We start from the raw sequence: 27,181 nt of genomic DNA on the forward strand, positions 1-27,181 counted from the left end.
AGTCATTTTCAGGAGTTGCAAATACATGTCAGAGCTGGCTGTGTTAAATCCGTATATCTGACTGGAAGGAGCAGGTTCAAGATATTTATTTGGTGAATATGAAAACATGAACTAGATAACTTTTTTAAGGAACCTAAAAGAGGATGAACCCTAAAAAAATTTTTTGACCCTCCATACAGTGTTGGACCTTTACTTCCATCAGCCCTAAACAGAATGGTTGTCAGTCAGGGGTGATGAAAGATGTAGGCCAAAATGATCTGTTAGCAGTTTTTAAGTTCCTCTAATACTATATGGGATGCTGGTCTTCCACCAGAGCTGGGTTTCAGCAGGTTCCGACCAGTTCTGGAGAACCGGTAGCAGAAATTTTGAGTAGTTTGGAGAACTGGTAATAAAAATTCTGACTGGCCCCACTTCCTTCTATTCTCTGGCTCCCAAGTCCCAGCTGATCAGGATAAAATGGGGATTTTGCAGTTACCTTCCCCTGGAGTGGGGTGGGAATGGAGATTTTGCAATATCCTTCCCCTGCCATGCCCACCAAGCCACGTCCACAGAACCGGTAGTAAAAAAAGCTTGAAACCCACCATTATCTTCCACCCTAAAGGGTTAGAGATTGGGGTGTGGGGAGGGAAGTCAGAATTTTTTCTCCCATCTCAGTTTCCCCTTTCATTTTCACTAGGGCTAAAACCAGAAAGAAATTGTGCCCTAGCCTATTTCCAATGTACAACATGCCAAAAATATCTGAGTATAGTTTCAGAAAAAGAATGCTTGATTTCTCTCATCTTTTGTTTTTCAAATGAAATACGAAATATTAACAGTAATCTCTCCCCCTCTCTTTTTTTTCAAGCCTAATTTGGCTTCTGTTCTTTTGTGCTATAATTAGTTCCTCACATGCAGGACAAAAAAACAAAAAAACACTCCATTTCCTTAGGTAACATAAGCACAAAGATAATCTCAAGTAGTTAACTATGCAGCACCCCTTACTCATAATCCTAGGTCAGAAAAGCAGGGAAGCATTGAGCAGAGTGAAACCTTTATCCACCATCTTGTTATGGAAGAACAAAGAGCCATTCCAACAATCCTACAGTCCTATTTCTAAAACATACAGAAAGTCAGGCAGGATGCTAAAACGAATACAGATATCTCTTCTGGCTTATAATGGTGGCATATATTTAATAATAAAAAGTCCTTTCCATCTGTACAGCAGTGATGCATGATAAAACCCATGTAATCTTGGGCTTTAGGGCTAGGGCTAGGAAAATTATTTAGACTGGCACAGGTGATTTGTGGAACTGCAGTAACAATATTGTACTCATTCTGTATGTATGTGTTGTCCTGTATTCATTACAAATAATTTATTATTAATCATAGGTTAGCATAAAGATTTGCCTCGGTGTATTCAGAAGGCTTCTGAATATGGGATTCTTTGCCAGAATGTTATGGATAGAATTTTTATCTTGGGAAAGTACTAGAGTAAAACAATACCGTTCTTTCATGTTAAGAATTTCAACTGGCGAAGCAGTACCACAAGAATGCAGTGCAATTCAGCCGCATGCTGAATATAATGCCAAATTTTCTTTTGGAAAAAAAAATGTCAGTTTTCTAAAAAGTAAAACTAACAGCATCCCAAGTACGTTGCTGAAACCTATGCCCGTGGGTTCATGAATTCAATTCCATATTTATAAATAATCAACCCCTTTGGGGTCTAATGACAAAAAAATATAGAACTGCCATCCTATTCATGCTATAAAAGCCCTTCTTATACTCTTATTCTGCCCTATTGTTACTTGACTAACTATAGCAAATGGAAGGACTGTGGCTTTCTGATAGTGTATACATTCTGTTAGCATAGATCTACAGTGCCTACTATCTTCCATGTGAAAGCACCCAGCAACAATAAGTCTTATCTTCCTATGTAGGGAGACTGGGATGTCACAATTGTCGGAGAGAAACATGTGGAATGGCTAGCTAGGCCAACAAGCTGCTACAAAGATCTATGTTTTTTAAAGCACAGAGTCACTTAACTCAAATTTAACAGTTTTTCCTTGTCAACCCTTTAGAATAACTATTTCAAACTCTTCTCCTCCCTCCCCCCCCCCTTCTCAGGTTCCAATAAACTTGCTTTGTTTAGGATGTAATTTTGTTTTGTAAGGCAATTACCATCAAGTAATAACAAAAAATTGGATTGTTTACTTATTCAAGTAACTATGTTAATTTTAATCAAGCAATCAACTAAATTTCTAAAAGATTTGTATTTGAACAAAATAGGCCTAAGGGAAGAGTATTCCCAACTACACCTTAATCTTTAGTAGAATAAACTGTAGCCTAAGAAAGATGATATGAATATTGATTTGAACAGCTTTTAGGATAGTAATGTAAGCAGATATACAGCATATATACTTTCCCCACCTAAAGCATGGATTGAAAATTTTGTAAAACAGAATAGCAGATGAAATGTGAAATGGCAATTTGGTTTAATTTTGAAGATGATTTAAATTAAGAGATAAAGTTGAAATGTTAAAAAGTGGGATGGGGATTTTGAGAAATATATTTCGTAATGGAGAAATAAGATAATTAATTTAAGTTATTGTAGGAGATTAGGAATTAAGGGGAGATAGTGATACTTTTTATGTATTAAGAAGTAATTAAGATAAGATAAAGAAATGTGAAAAAAGAATATTATGGCTGAAATTGGAAATATGTAAAATGGAGTGAAAAAAGAAAGAACAAGAACAATTCAACAGAAGCTGAAATAACAAGATATGGTGAAAAATGATTAATTAGAGATAAACAATTATATAAAAGAGATGAATATGGAAAAAATGGGAAGATTGAAATAGATTATAAAGATCAATACATATAAAATGTGACCCGGTCAACACTCTGTTCATAAAATATGTATGATAAAAGAAAAATTCTAATAAAACTTGTTTACAAAAAAAAAGAAAAAGAAATGTAGGATTTCTAAGTTTTGGCCAAATCATGACTATTGTTAACCTTGAACAGGAGTACTCCAGATTTCCTTTTGTTTTCTGCTGCAACATGTTAACCTGATTTGAATGTCAGAATGAATCAGTTGTTAATGTTATTTAGTAATTCAGCAGAGATAGAAGAAACTCAAGCTCAGCTTTAATTGTACAGACTGAAAGGCTACATACTAAATAGCCGAAGTAATGACTTTCCATGTTAAGAATATTGCCGTATCACAAGAAACTTGGCCTAATGAAATCCACCATTATTTAATTTTGGTTGGAACACAAATTTTAAGAATCCCATCTTAAAATGTTGCTTCCAGCAAGATTTCATTCCTTTTTTATTAGTCATGAATGCTTTGCTACACAGAGTTTTATTCGCCGGAGTGCAATTTTGTCCTGCAGAAAATATAAGATCAGGATCTAAGGAAGGACGATGGGCCTACCTTGGTCTGTCTTTTCTTCAGCAATCATTGTGGAGCATTAAAAAGTGTGAATTTCATATTTAAAAGTTCTTTTTTAAAATATGGGCCCTCATCCTTTAATCCACACTGTCTGAAGTTAAACCTTATATTTTCTCTGCAAGACCCATAATATATTTAGTGCCATAATCTTTTATTACATTAGGTATTTTTTTATTATTGCTGACTACATGGACTAACAAGTTTCATAAGAAAGCTAGGTATGCATGAAAAGATTTGTACTGTGTGTCGGAAGCCATAGTTAAGCCTGCAACTGAAATCCTATAGGCAGAGAAAAAGGGTCCACACCAGGGACCACCTGATAAAGCCTGCTTATCCTATCTGAAGGGCCTCCATCACTCCTTTTAAGAACGTAAGCTGGGGCAGACATAGCTTTATGCTATGTCTTACCACCTCTCTTTCTTTTGCTAATCAAATACGTGATGACAAATTGAAAACAAGCAAAAGCAAGCAAATTTATAAAATTTGGTTGGTCTAATAAAGAAAGATACTTCTTTCAAACGTTTTTATTCTTTTTTTTCCCTCATGGCCAACAGAGCTGGAAGCATTGCCTTTTAATCAAGAGTCTTGATTCTTTTCATGTAGTGAATAGTAAATGTATTTTTATTTATATCATCTAGATTTAAATAAGTGACCCTGGCCAGCTTGTAAGAATTAAACTCCAGGTGTCAAAGAGAACAATAACCCCACTCATAGGAAAATAACAACAAATTAACATCAATACAACAGAGACAGCAGTTCCCTTCAGATCAAATCATAATGACTTTCAATTAGCTGACCTTTTCCGCCCCAATGTAGAAATAACTTGGCTTATTTTCAACACAATCAAGAAAGCCCCATCTTTTCTCCAACAAACAGAAATGAGACACATTCTGGCTTTGGGTTCTTTTGATGGATTTCATATGCCTGCTTCCAGACTTCCCTTTCATACAGGGAGTTGGAAGTGGGGAATAATCACTATGCAGCTAACAGGGTGATCCCCAATGTTTCGGCTATTGGAGCTTGAAGCAATCTAACCAGAGGTGGGTTTCAGCAGGTTCTGACCAGTTCTGGAAAACCGGTAGCGAACATTTTGAGTAGTGTGGAGAACCGATAGTAAAAATTCTGACTGGCCCCGCCTCCATCAATTCTCTGCCTCCCGAGTCCCAACTGATGGGGAGGAAATGAGGATTTTGCAGTATCCTTCCCCTGCCACGCCCACCAAGTCATACCCACCAAGCCATGCCACGCCCACCAAGCCACATCCACAGAACCGGTAGTAAAAAAATTTGAAACCCACCACTGAATCTAATCTAATGCTCTCTCGCTTTAAATTGATATTTTGGCATATTTTCCTGTAACAGAAAAACACATGCCAGCAAGTTTAATTTGTTATAGTATTGCTATAGCTTAGAAAAGGAGAAGAAAGCTGGTGTGCTTTTGAAAAATTTCTCTCTCTCTCTCTCTCTCTCTCTCTCTCTCTCTCTCTCTCTCTCTCTCTCTCTCTTATTGTTTTCTACTTTTGTTTTTCAGGTTCATACCTTCAGAGGTCCACATTGGTGTGAATATTGTGCCAACTTCATGTGGGGCCTCATTGCTCAGGGAGTGAAATGTGCAGGTAACAATGACTCAGATTGGAGATGATGAGTTCTTTTCCATGTAGTAATAGAATTTGTTGCCTTAATCTTTAAATTTAATCTGAAGTGGCAGATATTAAAAACTGGATTAAAGATCCTGAAATCTAGAGCTTTCCCAGATAATGTATAATTGTCAGTTGCTAAAATGCAGGAGAGTTAGAACCGATAGAAGCTTCTGAATTTGCAACAGCAAAATAAAGATATAAGATATGGTGCAGTCAGATCAAACCTATCTATCTTCATCACATTCCATGTGTAACAAATGAATGTCTAGAACAGTGGTCCCCAACCTTTCTGGCACCAGGGACCAGTTTCGTGGAAAGCAATTTTTCCACAGACCAGAAGGGATGGTTTAACTCGCAACCTAGATCCCGCACATGCATAGAGATGAAGCTTCACTTGCTCGCTTGCTGCTTGCACAGATCGGTTCCTAACAGGCCACGGACCGGTACTGGTCCAGGGCCCAGGGGTTGGGGGACCTCTGGTCCAGAATAAGTATAGTTTTACATGAATGACCAAAACATTGAAAAAAGGTGCTTTGAAAGGAGAGACTTTAAAGACTGTTCCTTTTTATCTCTCCATATGTGTGCATGGAATGGAACAGCAGCCCTTCTGTAAGTGTCTATGTTCTGTCTGTGTGTCTCTTTGGACAGGTAAAGGAAACTTGGAGGGTGGGGCAAGCAGATCTCATTCTGCAAAACTAAAGACCCTTCAATTGTCTCAATAATTAAGACATTTTTAACTTGGCATGTAGAATCATTTGCTTGCAGAAATTGCCGTGTAACATAGCCATTAATTTCTGTTCATTTTGTCCCTTTCGATATTTTTTTGATTTCTTAAACCAATGTAATTGGTGCATGAATAATGTGCAGTGTAGTATTTAATAGAGCATAATATATTAAAAAGAGATCCAGTTTGTTGTACTGTAGTGGCTAAGACATCAGGCTGGAAACCGGGAAGTCTTTGAGTTCTAGGCCTGCCTTAAGCACAAAGTCAGCTGGATGACCTTGGGCCAGTTACTCTCCCTGTCAGTCCTAAGAAGGAAGGCCAGGGCAAATCACTTCTGAAAACTTGCCAAGAGAAAACAGCAGGACCTGTCCAGGCAGTCGCCAGGAGTCAATGCTGACTTGAAGCCAAACACATCTATGCATAATATATCAAAAAGAACTAAAAACAGTTCTTCTGAAATGTTAAATGTATTCAAGAGCATGAAACAATAGGCAAAGAAAGTATGAATAATAATAATAATTATTATTATTATTATTATTATTTTATTCATTAAACATGAAACTCAGTCAACTGAACATTTAAAAATGCATCATAAATATTATTGACTGGCGTTTGGGGTTGATACGGTTTGCTGTCAGCATCCTAGGTATCAACCAAGTATCTTCTTAAAATGTACGATGTTCCGAGTGACACAGTTTTCCACTGGTGTTATTGCAGGAAGCTGCAACTTCTTGATGTGTTTTGTAAAATTCTTGGACAATGGGTATCGCTGTTACATGTTTCATCCATAGCCGTGTAGTTTTGATGGCCAGGTCGCAATATTTTGTGATTTTTTTCCAGTTCTTTTTCTGGTATAGCGATATCAATAAACTGCGCTTCAGCCATCACCAACTATGATATCTGGGGTGTTATGTTCCAAATGACGATCTGCCTGTATTCAAAATATTATTATTATTATTATTATTATTATTATTATTATTATTATTATTATTATTATTATTATTATTATTATTATTATTATTATTATATTATTCAGTGTACCTGTTGCTTATTAATTTTGTTTTGCTGCAAATACCTTCCAGTTTCCCCGTACATCCATCATTGGGGAACTCATGTTAAATGAAACTCCAGCTAAATCAGAGAAGCTAAGGTGAAACTGTGGGTTATGAGACTGGCTTGTTCACATAGTGAAATTTAAACCGATCGGATGTTGATTATTGGATATTAACTGTGATTGTGGCTAGAATAAAATCAGGCATTTTCCTGACACACAACAAAGGAAGAAAGGGCATCTGCAAGACGAGTGTTCACCATATTTGCCCATGTAACACTCCACCACAATTTAGCCCATTTAATTATTTCAGATAACTTAGTCTACTAGTTCCTTCAGCAAAACATATTTCTGTAGAAAACAGTATATAAATGGAGTACTCTTGTCTTTTACATTTATCATACTCACTCAAGTTCACTACAATATTTTAAGTTATGACAGGAAGAAACGCAGGTGTTGAAATATCTTAATTAATTAAAACATTTTATTAAAAAGGACGGAATGCACTTAAAGGTCTTATATTTAGCGGGCTTTTCTTTTTTGAGCTTGTAGACCAGCAGTAATGATAAAAGTACAAAAGAGAATAAAACCTCTAGAGCCGGTTGGCAGATATCGGATGCAAAATAAACTAAATATGTTTAGTTAGCCTAAAATTTTCCAGCCTTAGGAAGCATACAATATAATAGGTCCGTCAAAACTAGGGTTCCTGGCTGAAACATAAACCTGCCCTATTCATGGTGCCTTAATGAGAGAATTTTAGTCAGATGCTGGTTTAAACCTGATAACTGTTTATTTGTGTTGTTGGTGTGCCCTGCATCTCCTGTGCAGGAATCAAATAAAGAAGACTATTGGACTACAGAATAAATCAGCAGAAAGCATTTCAAGGACTGTACACGAACAAGTATAGGCTAGTAGGTCTTCCTAGGGGTTGTTGAACCCTGCTTTACTCCTGCCCCAAAAGCTTATCTTGATTTATGTACGAGTCAGCCCAAAAGGTCAGAGTCAGCTGGAGGTGCATTTCACAACCAGAACAGGCTATTTCAGAAAGCAGTGGAAGCGTTGCTTCAGCCATTTCCTCTGAGAAGCCATTTTAGAATCAGGTCACCACCACTTTGTGATCCATGTCTGGAAGCCTGAAAAATGTGAAGGACAGTTCCCTCTCAAACCAATCTAAAATTAGAGAACTTCAAGGCTTCCTGTGGTCCTTTCTAGTTTGGCTTGAATGTCCCGTTTTAAAAACAAACTGTTGTTCTGTTTGCAAAAGTCTGATGGCATAGAAGTGAATATGAAGCACTGGCAACTTAAAAGCAGTGCTTGAAAGAAAGAGTAAGATCAAATCTGCATCATTTTCATCCAGCTATTGATGGTTCGAGAAGAGTATTTGAAGGAGCACTTTGTTTGAGTTTAGAATTAAGAATCTCTTAAGAAATAGAGAATGGCGGGGTGGGAGAGGAAATAATACCGGTAGTCCTCAAGTCGTGACCATTCATTCATCCACTGTTCAAAATCACAACAATATTGATGAAGAGAGACTTATCCCCAAAGTTGCAACCAGGGCAGCATCCCCACAATCGCATGATTGTGCTTTCCACTTTTCCCTGTCAGCTTCCCGCCAGCAAAGTCATTGGGAAAGGCAGCAGGAAATTGGAAGTCACTCCTGCTGCCACTGCTTTTTGGCCCAGCTGCGAATCTGGCCATGCTCAGCAGCACCTGCCTGTGGCACTCCCCCATGCCCCTGCAGTACCTGTGCCCCCGAGTGCCTGCTTGTGGCAACTTCTATGGCACATGCACATCTACCCATGCTCTGGAGTGCCTTGTCCCACATGCACCACCCTGCTTTCCTGGGATTCTGGCTTCTTCCCACTTAATGGCCAATATGGTTCTGGGGTTACAAAAGCCACCAGGACTGTGGGATTGTTGTTGCTAAGCAATGTGGTCATTTGACGTTGTGTTGCATGACCGCATTGCTTAGTGACAGAAGTTCCAATCCCAACTGCTAGTTCCAAGGACTACTTATAGGAAGATTTTCTTATAAGGTATAGGTAGATGTATAACACGAAAGGGCACTGGTCTTTTTAAAAAAAATTATATATAGCTAGTATAATAGGTATCTTTTCTACAGTGCATAACCTACCATGGTAACTAGCCTGCAATTTCTCTCCATCAAGGTATGTGGGTGGCTTGTCTTTTACTTAGTTAGGGTTTATATAATGTATTTTCATACTCTATGCATATAGGGGCAGATTTTTCTAAAGCTTTGAGTGGGAGGAAGAAAAATTGAAGGCCCGATACATTTTGAGTAAAAGAGAAAATAAACTTTAGAGCTCTTTTTTTTTCCTTTTTAAAAATTGTCTTTAACATTTTAGTGATTTGCTTTTGTGAGAAACTGTATTTTCTCAGCAAGTAGAAGAGAGACGAGAACAAAAACTCCATACTTATGCTCAAAGTTGCAAGACCTCTGTCACACATCTCCTCTAATGGAGCATAACAACGAGGTCACAGATTTTCTTTTCAGTAATACCAGAAAGCTAAGGAAAAGGAAGAAACTGATGGCTGTGAGCTACTTTGAAGTATGCACTTGTCCTCCTACATCACAATCTTAAATTTTCCAGGGTTGGGCCGAGTGCATTTAACTCTGCTAATTTTCATTTTATATCTCTGGGATATCAAGGTTTTTCTGTAGCTTAGTGCATTTCATGGATTTCCACATTCCTATGTTATCCTCCCAATGCATCTCTAATCGAATATTTAAGAGGAGAGGTTAGCAGCCATTTCCTGCCTTGGACTTGAGCTTCAGATTGGGATAATGGCTAACTTTTAGTAGGGACTCATTCACACCCACACTCATTCATGAGATTTATTCAATGGCTTGGGCAAATCACATTTCTTTTTTTTTTTTTCCAGAATAGTTGTGGCATCAAAACAGTGTCCTGGGTTTCTTGGAGAAAGGATACAAATGGCATAAATGCTTGCAAGACAGTATGGCTGCATTTAGGCTAACCTCTGATGGATAGAGCAAGGAAACAGGATTGCCAGAACAGCTGATATACACAAAGAGCTAAAGAGTTAGAAGTCTATGAAAAAAAGACAAAAAACAACCCTCACTGAAAAGATAGATTCATAGACAGCCTTTGTAACTGATCTGGAAGGAAGTTTAGCTACACGAAGGTCTTACAGTCCAAGTAGTTTATTTTACCACTAAAAGGCACAAATGCTCTCCTTTCACTCAGGAGAGATGAATGCTACAATGAATGGGCACAAGATTCTTTTGGTGTCCCCAAGATTGTAGGTCTTTTTCTAGGAGGAAACATCAAGATTGAGGTAAATGAGCACGAGAAATTGTGAGTACCTTCTACAAGTGCTGTTCCTTGTTCAGGGTATTCAAGTGTAGATTAAAATTGCCTGTGCCATAAAATCCACTCTTTTTTTCTCAGTTAAATGACTTGGTTATCTTCATTAAATAGCTTGGTTATCTTCATTAAATAGCTCCATCACAATACAATACAGCTTAATAATCTATTCGTGTTTTTACTATACTTAACATTCAGTCCAAATGATCCTGTAAGTCGCCAAAGAGAAACATGGCATATGGAATTGGGCACTGGGATTTGTCACACATCTTGGTGGGTCCATTGGTAAATAGAATAGAATTTTTATTGGCCAAGTGTGATTGGACACACAAGGAATTTGTCTTGGTGCATATGCTCTCAGTGTACATAAAAGAAAAGATACGTTCATCAAGGTACAACATTTACAACACAATTGATGGTCAATATATCAATATAAATCATAAGGATTGCCAGCAACAAGTTATAGTCAGTGGAAAGAGATTGGTGATGGGAACTATGAAACGAAAGTGCAGATTCAGTAAATAGTCTGACAGTGTTGATGGAGTTATTTGTTAGAGCAGAGTGATGGCCTTCGGGAAAAAACTGTTCTTGTGTCTAGTTGTTCTGGTGTGCAGTGCTCTATAGCGTCGTTTTGAGGGTAGGAGTTGAAACAGTTTATGTCCAGGATGCGAGGGGTCTGTAAATATTTTCACGGCCCTGTATAAACTATACATGTTTTGAGTTCCATAGTAAAATAAAAGGATGAGAATGTGGGGCAAACAAATGTTATGCTAGTATTTAAGTCTTAGGGTTAGGGTTAGGTTCATGTGATCAAATTCGGACATTTGGCAACTGGCTGATATAAATTTATGACAGTTGCAGTATCCCAGGGTTTCTGATAAACAAAGTCAATGGAAAAGGTAGATTCACTTTACAGCTGTGTTACTAACTTAGCACCTGCAGTGATTCACTTAACAACTGTGGGAAGAAAGGTCATAAAATGGGGCAAAACTCACCAATTCATTCAAGAATTGCGCAGTGGCGCAATGGTTAGAGTGCAGTACTGCAGGCTACTTCTGCTGATCGCCGGTTGTCAGCAGTTTGGCAGATCGAATCTGACCAGGCTCAAGGTTGACTCAGCCTTCCATCCTTCCGAGGTGGGTAAAACGAGGACCCAGATTGTTGGGGGCAATATGCTGACTCTGTACACCGCTTAGAGAGGGTTGTAAAGCACTGTGAAGCGGTATATAAGTCTAAGTGCTATTGTTATTCTCGCTTAGCAATGGAAGTTTTGGGTTGTAAGTCGATGACTACCTGTATATGTCCTCCCATCTTAAGCAACTCTGTTTAAAAATATCTACTTTTATATTTATATTTTTATAAGTGAATTGTTGGCCAGGCAGATTTCCTGAATTTCATTAATGATAGGTTGTCCTGTTATTTCCACATGGGAATGTAGAGGTTTCTTTTTAGAAACTCTTCTATAAGATGGCAATCTTAACACTGGGGTCTAGTTGAAAATCTGTGTTTTCAGTTATATCTACGGAAGAAACAAAATGTACCATCTTGATTATTCTCCTAGCGTTTTTTCTTGAATTGAGATAAGCTCATTTAAAGAACAGCAAATACATATTTTCCTGTATTCTGAGCAAGTATATGCATTCCCAGATCCTAAATTGCCCTTGAATTGGCCCCGAATGCAGCATATCTGAAATAGCTTCTTTCATACACTTAACCTCCAATCCAATTCTGGTTTCACAGCAATCCTAAAACTATTAGAACTCTCTAGTTGTCTTTTTGAATAGCATATAAGTTTCCCCCCCGCCCCCACCCATTTATGTTAGTTCTTAAACCTGACACAATACTTATTCTTCCCCAGTGTAACTTACAAATATGATGGTTCTGTATTTAACACACACTGATATTTCTATAATGCATACTTGGCAACTGTATATTTTCATGAATTATAAGCAGGTTGAAGGTTAGGGATGATAAAAATCAAATCAGCAGTAGAAGGGAAAGTGACAGCTCTGCTTATTGTACTCTCAGCAAATATTTGAAATAGATCCTCTTGGGGCAGCCTTAATACAGTGCTTATAGTTTTTGTGTTTGCTCATGCATTAATAAAAGCACATTATTTCACTTTCATTGGAAAATGTTAACGTCGATTTTTTTTTCCTGCTCCTAAATATAAAACCTTTTCTGTGCTGCTCTAGAAATAAAAGAAAAAGAGCAGCTCGTCTGAGAGGTTTTAGCTTAATGTATCTGAAAATCCACTTCGCAATGTTTTTGAAGCTTTTTGCCAGCTAATGAAATTAAATATGGCCTAATCTCCTCTGCCTCGGTGGTCTGAGAAAACTACAAAACATTTGGGTAACCTGATAATGAGATAAAGAGGATTGCTGGTTTTAGAGGCTTTGAAGGAAGGCAGCAATGAATTCAGATGATTCCTTTTCATAAATGATGTTTCTGCTTTGACTCACATGCACCGCACACACATATGGGGGGGAGGAGGAAGGAGGGATAAAGGTTGGTGATAAAACATACTCTTTGCATCAAAAAAGGACTGGGGGCTGTTTGCAAAATCTCAAAAGGAGTTCCAGTAGCAGGATTTGGAATGACCTCTCTTTGGGTGGGGCATTCCAGAATCAATATTGGATGACTTCAACATAAGGTGCCCTTGCAAAACCCACTCACTCATGCTTTATGGTAACTCTAGGTAAGCTCTGTCTTAAGCTACAGCAGGGGTATCAAACTCAAAACCCGGGGGCCGGATCTGGCCCTCAGGATCCTTAAATGTGGCCCGCAGGTCTTCCCTGGAAACAGTGAAGGCCCGTGGTGCCTCTGCAGCGAAAATGGAGCTCCATTTTCACTAGCAGAAGGTTGCAGGAAGCCGTTGGAGCTGAAAATGGAGCCCGGGAGCACGTTTTCGCTGGTAGCGCTCTCAGGCCACCGATATGAGTGATGCTGAGCTGGCCACGCCCACCTTGGCCACACACACCCCGGTCAAACACAATCCTTTTGCAGCCCTCAATGAAATCGAATTTGACACCCCTGAGCTAGAGGAGGTTCAGGCAGTTCACTGAGCATAGCTTCACACGTCTTTTGGATGTGTCCACAAAATTTATATTAGGTAGCTAGAAATGTAACCTATTTGTTCTGCTGCCAGGCTTTGAAATCTTCAAAGCTAAAAACATATTTTGCCACTGGATCTAGTGATGAATGACCCGGTTCCCTAATTTAGTGCACTAGAATTTTAAGAAATTAAACTGACCGGTATCTCACACCTGGTTATCTGCAAAGACTGATGTCTCGATTAAGTGAGAATGGATTCTGTGCTGTTCTGACATCCCGCATAAATCCACACAACTGTAGCCGCGTCTTTGGGTGCATTGCATAGTTTACGGATAGAGTTTCATTGCGCTAAATCCCACTCTAACGTTTCTTTTTTGTCTTCTTCTTTCATCAGATTGTGGCTTAAATGTTCATAAACAATGCTCCAAGATGGTCCCAAATGACTGCAAGCCGGACTTGAAGCATGTTAAGAAAGTGTACAGCTGTGATCTCACTACGCTAGTAAAAGTACACTTAACAAAGAGACCGATGGTTGTGGACATGTGCATTAGGGAAATTGAGTCGAGAGGTAAAGCATATTTCAGTGATTTGGTTTCCTTGCTAATCATCCTGTTAAATTGATCTCCCTCAGTTGGGGGCTAGCGCTAACTAGTTTTATCCAGGGTGGTCCTAAAATATCGGTGGCCTTGGAGAAAAATAAATCTAAATTCCATTCATTTAGAAAGTAGCATTATATAGCAAATCCCTACGTTACTGTCATTTCTTTGATAGGACCGAGATAGAAAAATATTGTTCCATTAGATTTGGATGATATTTATGCTACTGAGAACTAACATTCCTTTTTTTAAATCCTTTTTGTGAGAAATATATTTCCTCCTCCGAGTCTTTCTTCGCTATGCTTGTTTGTTACTTGCATAACTTTTTATGTAAACCAGTATAAATATCCAATGTGAGAGGGTTATTTTCAGATTCTTCCATCTGCTTTTCATTCATTCTATTTGACAAACAATCTCTGTGGTGTCCATGGTGAAGAAATTGTTAAGAACCACTCTTCTAATACTTCTTTATGCAGGACCCATCACTCTTTCTGTACTTCCCCCCCCACTTCTTGTGTTTCCTTCCATAACCTCTTTTTCCCACACCCCACTTTTGACACAACAGGGGTCTCTTCAGCACTCAGTCTTATATCCTTCACTCATTCTTTCACTTTTATCATAAATAATTAGACCAATCATCCTTTTTGATTGATTCTTTTACTGTGTGTACATACGAATTGCACATAAACACAATTCAAAACAGTGACATTTATTTCTCAGCAAATAACTCACAGTCAATATTCTCATTCATTTTGGGATTTTCAAATGGCCCAGTCAGTTTTTTTATGCTCTTTCATAATCTTTCTCTCTCTCTCTCTTTCTGTCTGTGTGTGTGTGTGTGTGTGTGTGTTCAGCAGCCTAAAAAACCTCCCTTTTTACAATCCTATAATTCCAACTGACATCAAATCATATTTTATGTACACTTTGCCTCTTTCATTCATGATTAAACCTACAATTTCACTATAAATGTATTTATCAGCTCCGTTTCACAAGAAGAGACTGCCTTCATCACATCCCTTTCTTTTCTCTCAGTTTTAAAGAGACATCAGATATCTACTTCGTTAGTTGGTTAATCCATTCTTTTTAACATCCCCTATCCTACATTGCATCACAGTCTTTTATATGTCATGGATGTCACCAGATGGGCCTGAACCCATCTTGGCTTCAATTGCACATAATTTCTTGGGCTTAATGTTTATTACTTCTTCTCTGTATTTCGTGTAAATCTGTTTACCTTCAAAGGAAAAGCATGATGAGTATGTACGTATGCATGTATGGCATCTTTTTTATGCTGGAAACGTTATCATAAATATGTTTGCACAGAATAATTGAAAGCTGATTATAAAATTATGCTGAGTAAGAAGGTTGCAGCTTTAAAAAATGAGCTCTGGTTTATGTACTGCTAACCGTAAAGTACATGTCTATCAGAAAACAATGACTGCTTAATCTAGTAATGATTTTAATTTAAAAGGACTCAATTCTGAAGGACTCTACCGAGTATCAGGATTCAGCGACCTAATTGAAGATGTCAAAATGGCTTTTGATCGAGGTATGTTCTTTACTCAGTGCTTACCTTTGTATTTGCTAGAATCCAATGAATGAATATTGCATGACTAGTAGGAAGTTGATTTGGTTCTCTGAAAGCAGTCCTCTCAGCTGTGCCAAATATGAAGCATTTTTTAACCTGCATGACCTTGGGATGCTGTGATATGATGTGCTGGGCAAGTTAGATCAGTGGTCCAGGGGAAAATAATTAAAAACAAACTAGTATTTGAACTATTGGGCATGCTTTAAATAGCTGCTTAGATCTCAGCCATTTCATAGCTCATTCTTCCCCCAAAAAAAGAATGGAGAATTAGGTCTGAATTCTAAGAGTGGCTTTAAAAAGCTTTCAAAGCGCCCTCTTTGTGATTACTTAGTACTACTATAACTTCCATGTTGGAAACCCCAAAGTGCTTCTATGATGAAAGTGTTTGCTACTAATATCACCTTGCCTGGGGGATGCCCAGTTGAGGGCTCCTTTCATGTCCCTATAAGGTTGCCCACCAAAGTTGTACCCATTTGTCTACTCACAGTCACCCGCTTTTGAGCTGCTGGGTCCGCAAGAGCTGGAGGGTGTGACGGGAGCTCACCCTGCCCCCCAGCAGCAACCAGGTCTCGAACATGAGCCTGCCCAACTTTCATCAGCCCAGCCTTCTATCCTCTTGAGCCACTGTGCTCTGATTATTATAGTCATCTGACTTACTGTAGCAATTATTCTTATTAATAATACTAGGAAGTGACTGTAATTAACTTTTTTCATCTGCGCTAATTTGCTAATGAGGCTAAAATTTGGATTTTATTAACTTTTAAAAGTTGAAGGTTGTCTTTGAATGTGATTTTGCGCAACCTTTCCTAATCTGACATTCTCAGTATATGTTAGACTATGCTTCTCACTATGTCTAATGGTTGGAGATTATGGATGCCACAGTGTCTCATTCTACCAATTCCATTCTAGGTGTAACAAAACAAGAAGAAATCTACTGCTTCATGTCTGACTTTCTATGTCATGGCACTTTTTATTTAAAAAATAATATTGCATTTGAAAGGCATACCACCACCCAAATCTCATTGAAATCAATTACAATTCTGTGAGAATATAAATTAAAATGGCCATGTAGTCTGCAGCGGAATCACAGAGCCCAGCTATTGTGACCACAGGCAATTTTTTCTATGTTCTATTTTATTCTTTGCACATAATTCTTGAAAAGTGCTGTTTATAGAACAGCGTCTTCATTTCAAAATGCATTTTACCTTGTTTCTTCTTTTATATTGTATGTACAACAGTGTATATGTATTGTCTTAAATATCATTGCAAATTACAAATTCCATTCGTTAACTATTATGTACATTTTATATTTTGGATCTCCCATCTTCTTTCTTTATGTACAGATGGGGAAAAAGCAGACATCTCCGTGAATATGTATGAAGATATCAACATTATCACTGGTGCACTTAAACTCTACTTCAGGGACTTGCCAATTCCATTAATCACATATGATGCCTACCCCAAATTCATAGAGTCTGCAAGTAAGCCTTAAATTGTATCATTTCTCAAATGGATACTTTTATTACCATGAAATTTGTCTAAATTGTTTTGTTTGAAACAAGGGATCTATGTATATTGCAGAGCCAGTTTTGCTTATCTTTAAAGAACTACGCCATATTGCAACTTTTGAAGAAATCAGCATTTCTTTTAGTAATAGAAAAATTATTATGAAATAGCAAATCGGTTACCAGTATGAACAGTATTACTGGACAATTGATTATCAGAGATTTTGTGGCAGCATTTTTTAAGGCGGTATGTTCAATTTATGAAGAACAGCTAGTCCTGTTATAGCTATATGCTTGTAGCTTTGGTATTTTTAATATCTAGTCCAGTCATTCAGATTTAGTTAGCAAGAGGATTAAACAAGGTTGCTCACGTATGTCAGCTTATTTAGGTAAATAATACCTCTAAAATACCAGAATGTGTTCAGATTGAGCATTTTTCTAGGCATGGGCATGTATGAGTCATTGCAAGCTTGAAATGGAAGCCAACCAAATGCTCCTAACAGACCTCTCAAGCCATCAGGACAGCCACCTTTTTTTTTGACATTGAATATGAAGCTTTCTACTTTTCCTTTCCTTGGTGCGTAATTCATTCAGATAACATTGAAAATGTGTTATATCAGGAAACATGGGTCTTGGAAGAGGCTCCTCTAACTTTATTTTGTGCGTCTTTGGGTTTAAAAGTTGATCACATGTTTCAATTTCAGAAACCACAGATCCTGATGAACAGCTGGAAATACTTCATGAAGCACTGAAGCTGTTGCCGCCTGCGCACTGCGAAACCTTACGCTATCTTATGGCACATTTAAAGAGGTATTAAGTGAAAGGATTTGTCCACATTTCAAGCCCACCAAGCAATTGTTCCAGGTTCTTGTGCTAACTGCTTCCATTTTTAAATCCTTTGGTCTCTACATATACGACCTCTTGCTGATAACTTCTGGCTGAGCCAGGATAGGTGCAATGCAACTATCCTAGACAATGGTGAAATCCATTTTATTTTACTACCGGTTCTGTGGATGTGACTTGGTGGGCGTGGTGTGGCTTGGTGGGCGTGGCTTGGTGGACGTGACAGGGGAAGGATACTGCAAAAGTTCCATTCCTTCCCCACTCTGGGGCCAGCCAGAGGTGGTATTTGCCGGTTCTCCAAACTACTCAAAATTTCCACTACCAGTTCTCCAGAACCTGTCAGAACCTGCTGGATTTCACCCCTGATCCTGATCCTTGATTTCTCAGCAACCCTAGATACCATTAATCACAGTATCCTTCAGGGAAAGGTCTGACACAAACCCCTGGTTTTCAGAGTGCTTGAAATTTTGATGTTCTCACCTCTCCCATCTACATATTGATGAAACTGTTGGGTAAAGACATCTATTGACCATCAGAACACCCATGATGCTCAACTATATGGTTTGGCCTCTGGTTGATCACGCCATGCTATTGAAGTCATATTCCAGTTCCTGGAGCTTCTTCAGGGATAGACTTGATGAGGAAAAATAGGCTCAAAATCAAACCTGATAAGACCAAATAACTGTGGATATTTAGCTGTCTTGGTTCTGGTGGTTCTTAATGGGATTGCACTCCCCCATTCAACGTGTGTGCAACTTAGGGTCCTCCTAGATCAGGGGTGTCAAACTCAATTTCATTGAGGACCGCATCAGGGTTGTGTTTGACCTCGGGGGGCATGGCCAAGATGGGCATGGACAGCTCAACCTCACTCTTGTCAGGAGTGCCTGTGGTGGCCCAAGTGCTCTGCCAGCAAAAAATGGGCTCCTGAGCTTTGGTTTTCAGCTGCAACGGCTTCCTGCAATGTTCTTGACAGTGAAAACTGAGTTCACGGCCCTCTCGAACTCTGTTTTTGGCTGCGACTGCCTCCTGCAACCCTCTGCCAATGAGTGAGGGTTATAACATGAGCTCCATTTTAGCTGGCAGAGGCACTGTGGGTGTCGTGTCCCACTCCCCCTCCGACGGCCGGGTCTGGGAAGTCTGTATCAAGCGTGGCCACGAAGCCTCTGCAGCTTTGCCAAATTCCTGTCAGAGTTCTCAGGGCAGGCAGGAATCCAAGGTGTGACTTCAGCAAACCAGATGAGACTTTGCTTGACTCAAGGAATGCCAAAAAGCAGATCCTTTATATAGGCCATGGAGTGTGGCTCCATGACTCAGCACTTATCCAGGCCTGCCCCTCCCTTCCTTTTGCTGACATCGCCTCTCCATTCTCCGGAAGCGGGGATCCGTCCACTGTGACTTTCCGTCCTCCTGATCTGCTGCCGGCAATTCTAGCACGTGGCTGGCTTCGTGCTCCTCTTCATTATCAGACTCTGACTCAGATAGCAGAAGATGGGAGCGGCCTGGCTGAGGAGAGGAGGGCGGGCGAGGCACAACACTGGGCTGGTCCTTTGCTGTTTCCAGGGCGGCCCTGTGGGCCACACCTAAGCACCCCGCAGACCGAATTCAGGCCCTGGACCTTGAGTTTGATACCCCTGTCCTAGACTTTCTGACCCAGACTCCTTTCCTGGTCACTTAGTGTGGTTGATTGCAAATGGTCTTCATGAAACTGTATTAGAAGACCAAAATTCACCCATATTATCAAATATCAATGGAGAACAAATGGGGGAGGGGGGGTTTCCATGCTGGAGGTGGCTGCTGGATTGATGGTAGACTCCGCCTCCCCACCCCCGGTCCACCCATCTATCTTTTTTTATATTATCATATTGATGTATTTATTCTCACGCTATCCTTTGTCATTATTTACTTTATTGGTCTATTATTTTACTTCTGTTCTGTTTGCACTTCTTTCATTTTCTTCTTTTTTACTATTGTAAGCTGCCTAGAGTAGCCCTACAGTGAGATAGGCAGCAAATAAATTCAGCAAATACATAAATATTACTTTCTGATGGTTCATGCAACATCTAACATCTCCAACAATCCACCTAGCTTGTTTCATAGAATAATCTGTCCCTGTATAGGTAGTCATCTACTTATTTCTACAGTTGAGTCCAAAATTTATGTTGTTAAGTGAAAACACTTAAAGTGAGTTTAGCACCATTTTACGACCTTTTTTGCCACAGTTGTTAAGTGAATCACTGCGGTGGATAATTTAATAACCTGGTTGTTAAATGAATCTGGCTTCCCAATTGAATTTGCTTGTCAGAAGATTGCAAAAGGTGATCACACAACCTTGGGACACTACAATGGTCATGAAGCTGAACCAGTTGCCAAGCAACTGAATTTCAATCATATATCATGGGGATGCTGCAAAGGTTGTAACTGAAAAATTGTCATAAGTCATATTTTTCAGTGCCGTTGTAACTTTGAATGGTCATTAAATGAACTGTTGTAAATTGAGGACTACGTGCACTAGCAATTTTTCTGCCTGGTCTTACTTCACCAACTCTATCTGCTCTATTCTTAAGCTGGGTGTGTTGGCCGAGTTCTCTAAACATGTCTGTGTGGCCTCTGCGTCATTGTTGGAAGCAACCTTGGCTTGGGACTTCCTCATTTTATTTAATTGGAGGCTTCTGAATTTGCATTGGAGGGACAGAACACAGCTCAGTTCTGACTCCGGCCCTTTAAAATACCAGCTTGAAGAGTCAATTCAGGGCAGAGTTGTCTAACTTCAGAACCCTTTGTTCCCAAACTTACAGCTCCTGTTTGTTGTTATAGGTGTCTGGCATGATTTAATTCCATATTAAACAGAGCCTCTGGGATGGTTTTTTTTTTTTAATGTTTTCTTTATAATTCATGAACTTTCCAATAATGGAAATTTAGTTATTTAATGACTAAATCCTTAATGGCACTTCTCTTGAGTTGTAAATCAGTAATATCCGTTAGGGCTTTTGTTTAGTCTGCTCAAAAACTAATTTACAAATGTGAGGGTTGTTTTTTCTGAAATAGGCAATTAGCCACCATAAAGCAAATCATAGCCTCTCAAGACAGCAGTTTGTATGTATGTTATGCCATTAAAACAGAAACAGGGAGGGGGCAGCTGTTCCTACTGTACCCATTAACTAGATGCAGAAGGTGCGCGGTCTGTGGCGCTCCGTCTTTCTGTAGTGGCTTTGGAAGTGGTTGGATTACATTTTACTGCTTTGTATCATGAGTGTAGAAGAGACAAGGGTAACCTTTTATAAAGGCACATGGTCTTACTCACTTCTAGACTTTTATCCTTTGTGGAATTCATAATGACACATGAATCTCAAAATAGCTTTTACTTGTTTATATATTGACTTTCCAAACATAAATCTTTTCAAACTTGTTTACAAGTAACAACCAAGTACGTGTTTCAAAACACAATAAACTAAACGATACCATCCCATAAAGAATCATCAAGATCCTTTCCAAAGTGTAGTGGGGAAAGTAGATAGCTCTGTGGAGGGAAGAATTCTCCAAGCAGAACAAGAGCAAAAATTGGAAATTTCTCTCCTTGACTCCCTCCCTCCCTCTTCTCCCTGCCTTGGTCATGGCTTTAAAGAGTCTAGTTGATCATATAGAAAATGGGGTATCTGTCTAATCCCTGCTGTGGTATCGGGGTGCAATTGACTGACCATTGCCTTATTTGGTGATTGTCAACCTCTCAGCCTAATTTTATTCTGTAAAATTCTTTTAATTTTCATAAATAGGAAGCTACCATGCTGCAAAGCATAGCATCGCTCATAAGAATAAAATATTTCTGGTAATATCTTGGGTATTAGACCCAAAAGCATTGTTAGGAATGTAGAAAGTTAACATTCACCCCTCTCCTAGAAAAATGAAATATTTTGGAAAATATTGAATAGGGCAGAGGATTTTGTTTCCCTGGATGAGAAATGGAGAAACATGTTTTAAGGACAAAGCAGCTCCCTGTAGCTTCCTGCCTCCCCCCCACCTTTATCAATGGGCCATTAAGGCCTCAGTCAAGCTCACTCATTCCCCCCACCTTTGTCAATGGACCATCATCTGCAACACAATAGGACTCATCTAGCAACAGAAACTCACCACATGGCAAGGCTCAAGCAAGCTTGAGAGACAACCTACAAAGTTAGCTAAGACCCCTAGACCACCTGGGAGTTTGACAACCAATCAGGGTACATTTCTTATACAGGAACAGGAAACACCAAGGTAAACTCAGGCACTCAACATCTTGTCTCTCTCTTCTCCTCTGCCCTTCTTCCTTTCTTCTTCTCTTCTTCTCCTTTCCTCTCTGGTTCTTCACCCAACACCTTGAAACATGTGATCACCTTTTCTGTTCAGGAACTCAAGCCATGTGATTCCTGTCCACCATTAAATCCTCTTTCCAAGCAGTCTCCATGTTTCCAGTGTCTTTTTCCCCACTTGGAACTGAACCCAGATGGACATTTCTTCCAACAGGAACTAAAATAGTGAGTGCTGAAGGCTAGCAGTTTGTTTGCCTGCTGGTATATGGATGCAACAGGTCTACCATTTTGTGGGAATGCCTGTACCGTGGTATAACTGGCACCAAAAAGTGAAGGAACCTTGCACAAGACGGATGGATTAAATAAATAAGAGTACTGTTGGATGAAAGGCCACCTAGCTCAGTCTCCTCTTTCTGCCAATAGCCAACCACAGAACAATAGCAATTTTCTGGTATTTTTACCAACATCTGATCTTCAGAGTTACTTTGCTACCAATCCCAGATAATGTTAGCGTTGCAAGTACACTAAAAACCTCAGCTGGCATGAATTTGCCCTATCTGTAATATAAGTAGATGCTGTATGAAATATTCCCTTGTATCATGAAATGTTTCATCGTTCATCTTTCTTCAGTGATCCTGAATTCTAAGAGTATTGTATGAGAGAAGGAGGAAAGATCTCCTCTACTAAGACAAGTCTACTTAGAACTTGTCCAAAGCAAATTAGTTCCTATTAGCTACAACTAGCTGAAGAAATCTCCTGCTATGTTGGCAGTGGTCTGTGATGTGCAAGGACTCAAACATTCTCAAGATAGGTGTGTGTGAGAAGGGGTGGGGTGGAGAGGAGAGAGAGAGGGAGGGAGGGAGGGAGAGAGAATGAGAGAATAAATGAATCACTCTTTGTTAGCTCCAGTACCTTACTCACAAGACATCTAATATTTTATTTTATTCTTCTTCCCTTCCATCTGCCTTATCATTGTTGCCTTATCCATCATTCTTTATCAGCCTTATTGGAGCATTTCCATAACTGTTAACTTGGAAACACTGAGAATTTTAGTTTTGCACAAAGGCTGCGGTTATGACTGTTCAAGCTACCTTTAATTTGTACTTCACGTGACCCTTTTCATTTCTGGGTCGACGAGATCACGATTACAGCTCGTTCAGGCTTTTGCTGGCTCGCATTTTAATCACATTCTGTCTTGTTCCAGGGTAACCCTCCATGAAAAAAAGAACCTCATGAATGCAGAAAACCTTGGCATTGTTTTCGGACCAACCCTTATGCGAGCGCCCGGGCTGGATGCAATGGCTGCCCTGAATGATATCCGTTATCAGAGACTGGTGGTGGAGATGCTTATAAAAAATGAAGATATTTTATTTTGAATTTGGGAGTACGTGTGCAAGTGTTTCTTAGTGGATGGCGAGAAAAATCGGAGGACTGTGAATAATTGAGCCAGCTCCTGCAGCTGAATTTTTATTGTGAGGTTGTGCTGTGTGAAAGGTGTTTATTATGTTGCTTTTGCCCATACAGAAAATATTGGGGAGAGGTGATTATATGCTCTACTTCCCAGGATTTATAGCTGTGTGGGCTGTTTCATCCTAGTCCAGCATTTCCGTTACCTTGGTCTGCTTCTTGCTCACCTCTTTTGTGAGGCTTCTCCTAAAAACGGGCGCAGGAGAAGGAGTCAGCATCTGAATTCTGAAATAGTCTGTGACTGTGATTTAGCATGTTTCTCAGTGTCAATCTGTGGTGGTTTCCTGCTCTGTTTTGTCATTGGTCTTTCAGAGGGGGAGGGGGGGAAGAAACTCCAGAGAACCAGAGCCTCTAAATGTTTATTGACATCTCCTGTCATTCTTTTCCTACTTGAAGGATAGCTTTTGTTGGGTTTCATAACATTTCCTTAACTGCTGGAAATACATGTTCACGTACCAGAAACATATCCTGATTGCCATTTTAAGTAAAGCCTTTTAGTGTAATTTCCAGTTAGAGATGGCAACACTGAATGAATGAAAATGGCTTTGTGGTTTTCAGTTGTCTTTTTGTACTTCTGCTGGGCATGCATATTAATTTATTAAAGTTTTGCTTTAGAACCTTATCAAGCTTTATTTATATATTTATTAAGGTGGTTTTTTTTATAAATAACTCATAGCGGCGAACATACATAATGCTTCTCCCTCCTCTTGTTTTCCCCACAACAACAACACCAAGGGTTTATTTATTTATATTTATTTATTTATTGGATTTTTATACCACCCTTCTCCCGAAGGACTCAGGGCGGTTTACAGCCAAGATAAAACGACAATAGTATACAAATAAAACAATAAATTAAAAAACTTATGAAACATATGGCCGAATTAAAACATTTAAAATCATAAAACCCCCATAAAATTTATAAAATGTATATCAAATATTAAAACTATTAAAAATCCTATGCCAGTCCTGCGCGAATAAACAAATAGGTCTTCAGCTCGCGGCGGGTTAGGGTCTCCACATTGTTGACTAATTTTCCAGCAGTGCCAAATTCTTTTCTATGTTATGAATACCCCCAGGAACGTCAAATCTATTACATGCTTTTGTGTCATCGGCAAGAATATAAACCTTATCTAGCAATCCTTCTGTTGTATCCATGAACTGTGGTGGTGTAGTGGTTAGAATGCAGTATTGCAGGCTATTTCTGCTGACTGCCAGGCAGTTCGATCCTCACCAGCTTGAGACTAACTCAGCCTTCCATCTTTCCAAGGTCAATAAAATGAGGACCCAGATTGTTAGGGACAATATGCTGATTCCATAAGCAGCTTAGAAAGAGCTATAAAGCACTGTGAAGTGGTATATAAGTCTAAGTGATGTATCACTTAACAAACACATTGAACAGAACAGGATCTAGGACTGATCCTTGCGCTACACCGTGTGTGATTGCTCTCTATTCAGACAGAGCCCCATTAACAATCACACACTAGGATTAATCCCTGAGCCAACTTCTATATAGCCTGTACAACTTTTTAATGAGCACATTACATGGAACTGTATCAAATGCTTTGCTAAAATCCAGATCGGCTATGTTTACAGTACTCTCCTCACCCAAAACGTTTGTGACACAGTTAAAAAAGTAAATCAGATTAGTATGATATAATCTGCACTCGGTAAAGCCATGCTACTTTGGGTCCATCAAGTTGTGCACTTTTAAATGTTCATTAATCCTTTTTTTTTTCCAGGAGTGATCCCATTAACTTCATTGCTACAGATGTTAAGCTCACTGGCCTATAATTTCCAGAAATATTATAAATAATGTAAATTTAAGGGACTCATTCAGATTACTTCAGATATAGTGGACTTGGTCCAGGGGGCCTCTGGATGCAGATTTTGTCTATAGGTAAACCCCAACTTCTGACCTTTGTTTAGCAATTGCTTGAAGTCACAGCAGTGCTGAAAAAAATGATTTATGATTTAAATGTTTAAATTTTTTTTAAAATACATTCAAAACATTATACTTGTTCATTGATGAACCAAACCAAACCAAATAAACCAAAACTAGAATAGAACAGAACAGAACAGAACGGAATGGAATTCTTTATTGGCCAGGCGTGATTGGACACACAAGGAAATTGTCTTGGTGCATACGCTCTCAATGTACATAAAAGAAAAGATACATTCATCAAGAATTATAAGGTACAACACTTAATGATAGTCATAGGGAAATGCTCAACAGTCTTAAGGATACCAGCAACAAGGTTACAGTCATACAGTCATAAGTGGGAGGAGATGGGTGATAGGAACGATGAGAAGATTAATAGTAATGCAGACTTAGTAAATAGTTTGACAGTGTTGAGAGAATTATTTGTTTAGCAGAGTGATGGTATTCAGGAAAAAACTGTTCTTGTGTCTAGTTGTTCTGGTGTGCAGTGCTCTGTAGCATCGTTTTGAGGGTAGGAGTTGAAACAGTTTATGTCCAGGATGTGAGGGGTCTGTAAATATTTTCACAGCCCTCTTTTTGACTCGTGCAGTATCCAGGTCCTCAATGGAAGGCAGGTTGGTAGCAATTATTTTTTCTGCAGTTCTAATTATCCTCTGAAGTCTGTGTCTGTTGTTGGGTTGCAGAACCAAAGCAGACAGTGACAGAGGTGCAGATGACAGACTCAGTAATTCCTCTGTAGAAGTACATATTTGTATGTGGCAAAAGGGGTTTTGTGTGTATGTAGAAATATTGAAAATTCAAATGTACAGTCTTTTTAAGTACCTCTGTAAGTGGACTTAAAGAGGCAGGGTTTCATCAAGTTTATTTATGGTTTATCTTGTCTTTATCTTGTCTTTATATAAGGGCCTCTTGTGGCTCAACAGACTAATGCAGTCTGTTATTAACACAGCTGCCTGCAATTACTGCAGGTTCTAGTCCCACCAGGCCCAAGGTTGACTCAGCCTTCCATCCTTTATAAGGTAGGTAAAATGAGGACCCAGATTGTTGGGGGCAATAAGTTGACTTTGTATATAAATATACAAATAGGATGAAGACTATTGCTAACATAGTGTAAGCCGCCCTGAGTCTTCGGAGAAGGGCGGGATATAAGTGCGAATAAAATAAATAAATAAATAAATAAATATTTTGTTAAGGCAGCATACATGCCAAAAGCTCCCACCTCCTATTTTTTTTCTACAGCAACAACCCTGTTAGGGCTGTTGGGTGGGTTGGGCTGAGAGAGTGACCGGCCCAAAATCACCCAGCTGGCTTTCATTTCCAAGGGAGAACTACTTAATCTAGACCAACACCTGTGTCACTTCACCAAACTGGCTCTTCAGCTGAGTAACACTTGACCCATGCGCAATTGAAGTGCTGCATAGTTCTATGAAATAATTAACTAGCTATAATAACAGAACTACTTAATTAAAGTTTGTCCTTCACCCACATTTTAAATCATTTCATGCCACTCTGCTCTCTTTTGTGACTCACTGCTCAGAGGCTGGAATGACCCGCTGAAAGTTACATGCCTAGAGGAAGATTTAACACTGGTCAAAATCCCAGAGGGGAGAAGTTGCATTATTTTAGCTAATCAAGTAAAGTAGCCCAGGTCCCAGTGGAAGATCTACTCCTTAGCAAGGACGCTCATTTTCCTCCCCTGCTAAGATGTT

General features: G+C 39.1%; 1 protein-coding gene across 2 annotated transcripts in view; it reads left to right on the forward strand.

Moving 5' to 3' along the window:
• Window positions 1-24,142, forward strand: part of CHN1 (chimerin 1) — a 123,894-nt gene extending 99,752 nt beyond the window's left edge. For both annotated transcript variants that reach the window (XM_058190187.1, XM_058190196.1), the window contains 6 exons: window positions 4,964-5,048; window positions 13,646-13,819; window positions 15,319-15,396; window positions 16,779-16,916; window positions 17,645-17,750; window positions 23,271-24,142. In XM_058190187.1, coding sequence (XP_058046170.1) covers window positions 4,964-5,048; window positions 13,646-13,819; window positions 15,319-15,396; window positions 16,779-16,916; window positions 17,645-17,750; window positions 23,271-23,442 — 753 coding nt within the window. In that variant the 3' untranslated portion in view covers window positions 23,443-24,142. The remainder of the gene's footprint in view (window positions 1-4,963; window positions 5,049-13,645; window positions 13,820-15,318; window positions 15,397-16,778; window positions 16,917-17,644; window positions 17,751-23,270) is intronic.
• Window positions 24,143-27,181: the final 3,039 nt, after the last annotated feature.

The sequence above is a fragment of the Ahaetulla prasina genome, chromosome 1 (assembly GCF_028640845.1).
Source record: "Ahaetulla prasina isolate Xishuangbanna chromosome 1, ASM2864084v1, whole genome shotgun sequence".
NCBI lineage: Eukaryota > Metazoa > Chordata > Lepidosauria > Squamata > Colubridae > Ahaetulla > Ahaetulla prasina.